The sequence below is a fragment of the Lathyrus oleraceus genome, chromosome 6 (assembly GCF_024323335.1).
Source record: "Lathyrus oleraceus cultivar Zhongwan6 chromosome 6, CAAS_Psat_ZW6_1.0, whole genome shotgun sequence".
Lineage (NCBI taxonomy): Eukaryota > Viridiplantae > Streptophyta > Magnoliopsida > Fabales > Fabaceae > Lathyrus > Lathyrus oleraceus.
This window is the reverse complement of record NC_066584.1, coordinates 309,643,182-309,651,932: the sequence shown is the minus strand read 5'-3', so window position 1 is coordinate 309,651,932 and position 8,751 is coordinate 309,643,182. Positions and strand designations below refer to the sequence as shown.

At 37.0% G+C, this 8,751-nt stretch overlaps 1 protein-coding gene across 1 annotated transcript; it reads left to right on the top strand.

Annotated features, from left to right (window-relative positions):
* The first annotated feature begins 2,610 nt into the window (after positions 1–2,610).
* LOC127091657 (putative F-box protein PP2-B12) lies at positions 2,611–4,021 on the top strand. Its single transcript, XM_051030343.1, has 3 exons — positions 2,611–2,980; positions 3,116–3,234; positions 3,408–4,021. The coding sequence occupies exons 1-3, from the start codon at positions 2,711–2,713 to the stop codon at positions 3,814–3,816; spliced, it is 798 nt and encodes a 265-aa protein (XP_050886300.1). The 5' UTR covers positions 2,611–2,710; the 3' UTR covers positions 3,817–4,021.
* Positions 4,022–8,751: the final 4,730 nt, after the last annotated feature.

Sequence of the window (8,751 nt, the reverse complement as noted above, 5' to 3'; positions counted from 1 at the left end):
ACTGGTAAAAACGAAAGGTGCTCAGAAGAAAATGAAGCCTACACCGAATGACAATTCGATCACACGGTCACCTTCATATTTTGAACACGTTGACAAATTTTTCTCCGACTCACCAACTCAAAAATCGCAAAAAAGTGTTGTCAAATGAGCTCGCATTAGCAAACTACCTCATACGTCACTTCCATCAAAGATTCTATTCATCGATGAGATGTCGATTTTTATGTACAAATACATCAAGCGGATCATCAATGTTGAGGGGGACGATAATTACGATTATCGAGCAGTCTCGACTTTACTCGGTAAAGGAGAAGATAATCATACACTTGTTCATCATCAACTTATCCAAGAGTTGAGGATGCATAAAGAATCATACACGCGGTTGTACGAAAAGAAAGAAAACTTTGACAAAATTTAGAAGTCCCTTGTTCCTTTCCTTAGTGAACTGGCTCAGGAGACAAAATGGATGTGCTTCCATGAAATAGGTCACCTAATAGCATATGCGTATGAACGAGTGTGTGTTGATCTGACACGGTATGATTTTTCGAAAACCTTTTTTTCCACTGCGTACCACCCCACCTCAAAATCCAAATGATCGTATTATATGTATTGGGAGGCTCTCAAAATCAAGTCATTTTGTTCAAGTTTATTTGAAACCAGAATGCCCTATACCACTTACATCATCGGAGTGGACGGCTCATTCAACAACAAAAGTCAAAACTTGGCCGGATCATTTTATAGAAAGGATGCAAGAGTTTGAGAAATTGAGCAACATTAAAAGATAATCAAATGCACAAAAGTCCAAGGGTGTACCACTATAGATTTAGCCGACGACCTATGTTCGATTCTTTTTAATTTTTTGTGTAGTCAGACAAATAAGTGTATGTAATTGTGTCTCAATATAAATAAAGTGTAATATATTCAACAATTGTTCATATTGTATCTTAATGCATTTTTGATATTCCCCATAACAACAATTGTTCGTTTGTAAAAAAATCAGGTTCTGTTTTTAAGGTTTTGTCTTGAAACTTGTTTATGGAGAAGTTCTAGAGATGCATCTTCGGAACAAGATAATAGAGTGAGGAATCAAAGATATATCATCAGAATCAACATATCAGTCATTGAGTGGTTCATATTGATTTATGACTTCTATAAATTAAGGTGCTTTTATGTTATATTTCACACAAACTGAAAAATATCTCAAATGTTGCAACTAAACATTGACTAGTATGTCGCAAATGTCTCGTTCTCCAGCTCTACACCCCGGCGCACGTTCAAGCTAAACAACTTCACCTCCCTCGAAGATATCAAAGACGAAATCCATTATCCCCTACCTTACGGAGACAATTGAAAGATTGTGAAGCTCAAGTACCGTTCACCGTCGATTGACAACGAAGAGAAGATTGAGTTTAGTAAGTTTGAGCTCAAGACACAAGTGGATGTAAGGGCTATGTGAAATACGTTTTTCCGTTTCAAAACAGAGAGCATTTGTGAAAATTCGCATGATATGGTAGAAATTTGTAGGGAGGTGTCCATCGTATAATTGATAGAAAAATGTCTCTTATTCCCCGCATTATCTCATTTTTTATAAATCATAATATTCAATGGAAAAAGTATCGACTTCTCTGATTCAAGGTGGGAGATTTTTACTAAGGGGGCCAAATTCTGCAAGACATTTTTATCACAAATGAAATTGTTAATGATGTCGGAGAGGTCCCATTATTTTCTAGTTGAATTTTGGAATAGCTTTTGATTTGATCAAATAAAATTACTTCGAAGAGGTCATGATTAAGATGAGGTTCCCTATCAAATAAATACACTGGGTCATGGAATGTATTAGCTCAGTAAATGCGTCAATCCATATTAATGGAAGCCCTATTGAATATTTTATTTATTTATCGTGGCATCGTCATTGCAAATTCTTCTCTGTCTTTTTAGTCGTGGGGTAGTGCACAACTTTCATCTTTTATTCTTTTACTATGCCTTCTTAGAAAACGAATAGAATGATATTCTAAATTGACTAGTTTTTTTTCAGTGTTGTGACCAACAGTCTTGTTTCTCATGCTCACAAATGTAATGGATTTCTAGCTTTTAAAAAGGAATATTGAGATTCCTTCCGACAAACTATTCACTCGCAAAGAAATAAGAAATAAGGCCCGTTTGTTTCGGTTTTTTTTAAAAATGATTTTTATAGTGTTACATATTTTAGTGTAAAAAAATTTACAAAGAAACTTTTCATAAAAGTTTCAAATGAAAATTTGGTTTAAATAATTATTCTTAAAATGTTATTTTAGGTATTTCATCATTTTATCGAAACTCTTTTTGGATATCAAATTTTCAAAAAATCACTTAATTTTTAGGATATTTCAAATAATTTTTCATAAAAATCATTTTTAAGATACAACTTTTTTAAAAATTATGATTTTGATTATGTTTTGATATATTTATGTTATAGAAAGAATAATTTAATCTTTTGATTTATAAAAAATAAATTTAGAAAAACTTATAATATTTTAAAAAACACTTTTGTATAATCTATTTTTAAAAATAAAATAAAAAATCCATTTTTTTAAAACTAAAGCAAAGTTGCCCTAATTAAATTCAGATTTGGATCCTCTGCGTACTCATTAAAATTGAACCTTCCTTTCCTTTAAATTTCTCGTATCGGAGGAAAGAGATAGGCCACTTCAAAACACGTTTAGAATTACTGCGAATGACCGAAATTCTTGATTTGCCGGAAGGATGCATCGCCACCATACTGTCACGCACTACTCCCGTAGACGCCGGCAGATTCTCCCTCATTTCCAAGACATTCCGTTCAGCCGCCGACTCCGATGCGGTCTGGAATCAATTTCTCCCTTCCGATTCCAATTTCATAGCCTCTGTTGTTTCACAGTTTCCCTCACTTGCCAACGCTCCTACCAAGAAGGCTCTCTATCTCGCTCTTTCCGATCACCCTATCATCGTCGATCATGGTTACAAGGTAATATCGGAATATTAGGTTTATTATCACTGAAAGTTATAATCTGAACTGATTTAATGTGGAGAAAGCTATCAATTCTTAAAATGTTTAGTCCAGAAGATACTGCTAATAACAATTGGCTACCTTGAAATGCAGAGCGTTCAATTGGATAGAAAAAGTGGAAATTTCCGTTACATGCTTGCGGCTAGATCTCTCACTATTATTTGGAGTGATCATGACGATTATTGGAAATGGATTGATTTGCCTTATTCCAGGTTAACTACCACTTAACTTTCTCTTTGTTTTTTTTCCTGCTAAAGCTAATACTTTAATAGTGGGTGTAGCGGCTGAGATTTTTTTGCCCAAACCACTATCGCAACCGCAACTGCAATTAGAGTTTCAAGCAGAAATTCCTCAAAGTCTATTTTTAAAACCTGTCTTTTTTTAGGTTTCCTGAAGTCGCTGAGCTTCTTAATGTATGTTGGTTTGATATACATGGTACGATAAACACCGTTGCATTGTCCTCAAATACTGAGTATGCAGCTTATCTTGTGTTCAAGATGGTTGATCCCCATGGATTTCAGAACCGTCCCGTAGAGTTATCAGTTTTTGTCGAAGGTGGACATAGTAGTACAAAAAATGTCTGTTTGGATCCTAATGTGAGACATAGGTCTCACAACAGAGTAGTAGGATTGCAATGTCCTACTGTGAGAAGTGATGGATGGTCAGAGATTGAGATGGGAGAGTTCTTCAATTCAGGCATAGAGAATGAAGAAGTCCATATGAAGGTTTTGGAGACGGCTGGTAATTGGAAGAGAGGTTTCTTTGTTGAAGGGATAGAAGTTAGGCCTAAGTAACACAATTAAGCAATGCAAGGTATTTTGCAATGGATGGCAGAATAATGTTTGAAGATTTGAAGTTCCTGACTTTTCAACATAATATTGTTCCAAACTGTTTCTTTGTAAAGTATTTAACAAGTTATATTGTTTGTCAGTTTCCTTCCTGGTGTGTTGATTGTTCCAACTATATTATATATTATGATTATGTGATATTGTGATGTCATATGAATTTCGTATTTATTGATTATGAACTATTAACTATGAACGGAATCATTCCTATTCCGGTTATTTAAATTATTGTCTAATTAAGGAATTAGGTATATTTTAAAATTTTAATCCATTTTGTGATGCATATATTAGGATTTAGTTGATTTGGGTTGTTATAACTGCTTAGACAGTTATATATACTTAGAAACTAACCATTCAATATATGCTTTTGTTGAATAAATGAAATATTTTCTTCCTATCTCTATTCTCTATCCTCTCGCTCTTTATATTCTTCATCTCTTCCCTATCATTGGTATCTAGAGCTTGTCGACCTGAGGAACACCATTCATGGCAGATGCGACGCGGCTGCAGAATGCCATTCGTGAGACGGAGGAACACATTATGGCAATGGTGGAGCCATGTATCACCAGACAAATCCGCGAATTAGAGAATCATTTCGAACTTTAATTCATCAATATGCAAGAAATCATGCGCGGAATTGGATTGCAGATGTCGGAGTTAGCGGCGGGGCGTCACATGGTGGCGCCAGCGACGGAGCACCTCGAATCACAACATGATTAACACATTTGGATTTTCCAAAATTCACTCGCGACGATGTGGAATCCTGGATTGCGAAATGTGAACGTTTTTCCGCGCTGGATGGAACGCAAGAAGGGGACAAGGTCTCGGTTGCGAGTATCGCTCTTGATGATAACTCATTTCATTGGTTCCAAAGTCTAGAACAGGGATCGAATGGTTGATTGACATGGCCAAATTTCGCCGAGGCATTGAAGATGCGATTTGGCCTCGAGTTTGATTTACCGATGGAAGAACTCAAGAAGTTGGTGCAAACTGGTTCGTTGGAGGCGTATCAGGAATCAGTTGACAATTTGGTGTGTAGAACAACTTTGACGGAATATCAAAAGCTACAATGCTATTTGGGAGGCCTTCAACAAGAATTGTGTAATGGTATGAAGATGTTCACCCCTCGTATGGTGTTGGAAGCTACTCGTATGGCAAAACTGTAAGAGCGAAGCTTGCAATTGTTGTAGAAACAGTTGGTGCCTGCAAATCAAACCCGCAAATCTTGGAGTAAGAAGAAGAATGCAGTTTTTAACACCTTTGACAAGATATTGATGCCTCAGGAGAAGAAAGGGATAATTAAAGGTTCTCAGAAGAGCATTTTGGGAAAGTTGACATATACGTTTCAGAAGAAACTTTCCCCTAAAGAAATGGATGAACATATGGCTCAAAACTTATGTTTTTTCTGTCATGACAAACTCTTTCCTGGACATGATTGCCCTCAGAGGAAAAAAAATGCAAGTTTTCCTTATGGAAGTTGGGGAGGAAGACCATTTGGACTTAACCGAGGTTGATTCTGTTTCAGAGGGAATGTCTAATGATCCTACTCATATTGTTGAGCCTACGGTTTCCCTTAATGCCATTCAGGGAGACTCTTCTCATCCTACGATAAGATTGATAGGCTGACTGAGCAAAAAGAGAGTTCATGTACTCATAGACACAAGCAACACTCATAATTTCATTAGCCATAAATTATGTAAGGAGGGGCTCAATATCTACAACCTATGCATCCCTTGCGGATAACTGTAGCTAATGGCGGGCTTATACACGGTGCAGGACGGTGTGAAGGCATCATGTTAAAGCTTCAAGGGTATGACTTTCTTACTGATGTTATTGTTATACATTGTCTAGTTGTGATGTTATATTGGGCATGCAATGGTTAAGGCAATGGGGTGTCATACAATGGGATTTTACCAATATGGCTATGGAATTTTCTATGAACGGCATGTATATGAAGTTGTAGGTTGTTAAAGAAAATAAAAGTAGGGTGGTTTCCTCTTCTAATTGCATCAGTTAGTGGTTGAAGATAATTTTTGTTATATGTTGTAGTTGTTACCTTATTCCACGGAGGCAATGTGTTGTTCTGTGACCATTGAGGAGCTAGAGGATCATGTGATGAGGGCTCATAGAGAATCTATTTTACATGAATTCCAAGAGGTCTTTGAAACACCTACTCAGCTGCCACCCTTTAGGGGTATTCATGATCATAAAATTGTGCTAAAGGAGGGTTATAACCCAGTTAGTTTAAGACCTTATAGATATCCATCAGCTCAGAAGGATATCATTGATGACATGGTTAGGGAGCTCTTGGATTCCGGAGTAATTCAACCAAGCTCTTCCTCTTTTGCTTTTTCAATTGTGTTAGTCAAAAAGAAAGATGGGAGTTGGAGAATGTGTGTAGATTATAAGAGGTTGAATGAAATGACGGTGAAGGCTAAATTTCCAATTCATTTGGTGGAGGATTTATTGGATGAATTTGGTGGTGTCGTGGTGTTTACTAAACTGGATCTTAGGACTGGATATCATCAAATTAGGATGAAAAGTGAGGACATACCAAAGACATCTTTTCAAACTCATGGGGGGCAATATGAATATGTGGTGATGCCTTTTGGATTGTCCAACGCACTAACTACTTTTCAGAGAACAATGAACATTTTTTTTCTGATTTATTGAGGAATTATGTACTTATTTTCTTTGATGATATATTAGTGTACAACCCATCTTTGGAGGCACATGTGGTTCATCTTCGACAAGTGTTTCAGATCCTCAAAGCTCACACCCTCTATGTAAAGAGAAGTAAGTGTGTATTCTTCACTACACGGATAGAAACTTGGGTCATTTCATTACACCTATAGGAGTCACTACTGACCCAATTAAAGTTCAAGCTTTGAGAGCTTGGCCGACACCTCAAACAGTTAAGCAATTGAGGGGATTGTTGGGATTAACAGGTTACTACAGGCGGTTCATCAAGAGTTACAACATCATTGCTTCTCCTCTTACTGATTTACTCAAGCGAGATTCTTTCCGTTGACCCTAAGAAGCACACACCGCCTTCACTACATTGAAAGATGCTTTGAGTAATTCCCCGGTGTTGGCCATCCTTAATATGAAAAATCCATTTGTGGTTGAAACAGATGCTTCAAGCACTAGAATTGGTGTTGTGCTAATGCAGGACATGCACCCTATGGCTTTTATTAGAAAGGTTTTATCTCCTAAAAATAGGCTTTTGTCAGTTTATGACAGGGAATTATTGGCATTGGTTCATGCAGTCTCTAAGTGGCACCAATACCTTTCCATGAACACATTTAGTATCCTTACTGATCAACATAGCTTGAAGTACCTATTAGAGCAACGCCTATCTACCCAGCCAAATATAGATGGGTCACTAAGCTCATGGGTCTTTCTTATGAAATTATGTATAAGAAGGGTAAGGATAATGTGGCTACGGATGCCTTATCTAGAGCCTCTCATGGTGAAGTTTTACAATTGACTATCTCTTCTATTTCTTCTGAATTATGGGATTCTCTCCTAAAGAGTTATGAACAAGATTCAACTTTACAGGACTTCAAGCTGCAGTTTCTCTCTAATCCATCCTTGCATCCCCATTTTTTCTGTTTTGGACAATTTGCTGTATAGGAAACATAAGTTGGTCATTCCTAATGATGGACAAGTGTTGTTAGTGAGTCTACAATGACTTCATTCTTCACCTCAAGAAGGCCACTCAGGCATCAGGGCTTCTATAGCAAGGATCAATAGCATGTTTTATTGGAAAGGTCTTTCCAAGGATGTCACAAAGTTCATTCAGCAATGTGAGACTTGCCTTAGATGCAAGTATGAACCTAAAGTTGTTGCGGGTTTACTTCAGCCCCTGCCAGTTCCAGAGGGAGTGTGGCAAAGTATAGCTATGAACTTCATAGAAAATCTTCCTAAATCTCATGGTAAAGACACGATTTGGGTAGTTATTGATCGATTGAGAAAATATGCCCATTTTATTCCTATTGCTCACCCTTTTACTGCATCCAAGTTAGCTGACATTTTCATTGTTGAAATTTACAAGTTACATGGTGCACCCGCCAACATTGTGAGTGGCTGAGATCCCTTGTTTACAAGTAAATTTTGGGGCTCTTTCCTTGGTCAGTTGGGCATTTCTCAGAGCTTAACTACAGCCTATCATCCTCAATCGGATGGTCAAAGTGAAGTCTTGAACCGTTGCTTAGAACATTACTTGCGGGCTATGACATGGCAACGGCCTAAGGAATGGGTCAATTGATTACCTTTGGATGAGTGGTGGTACAATGCCACTTATCATTCCAATATTCAAGCTACCCTTTATGAGATTGTGTATGACCAAGCACCCCCACTGCATCTTCCTTATTGCCCTCAAAGTACCAAGGTTGAGGCGGTCGATCGAAGTTTCATTGTAAGGGAGGAGATGATCCAGAAATTACAGGGTAATTTGGTTCAGGCTCAAGCACGTCTGAAGCGCCAGGCTGATAAACATCGCAGTGATCAGGAATTCAAGAAAGGAGATTGGGTTTTCCTAAAGTTACATCCCTATAGACAATCTTCTACTTAATATCGTGCTTCCGAAAAGCTTTCTCCTCAATTTTATGATCCTTATCAGATGCTGCATAGGTGGAAAGGGGAGGTTTTTGTTTTGTACCCAAAGTATATTTCTCTTGAAATTTTCATGATCGTAATGATTTATTATTTAATATTTTCTTATACAATTAATTTTAATTAATTAATTTTTATAATATAAAATAAACATTTTGACCTTACACTTTATAACCCATATTATCGTCCAAATTGCATGAATAACTTTATAAACATTAAAAGGTTTTCGAAACGGAATGATTTGGGACTTTAAATACCTTAAGAACA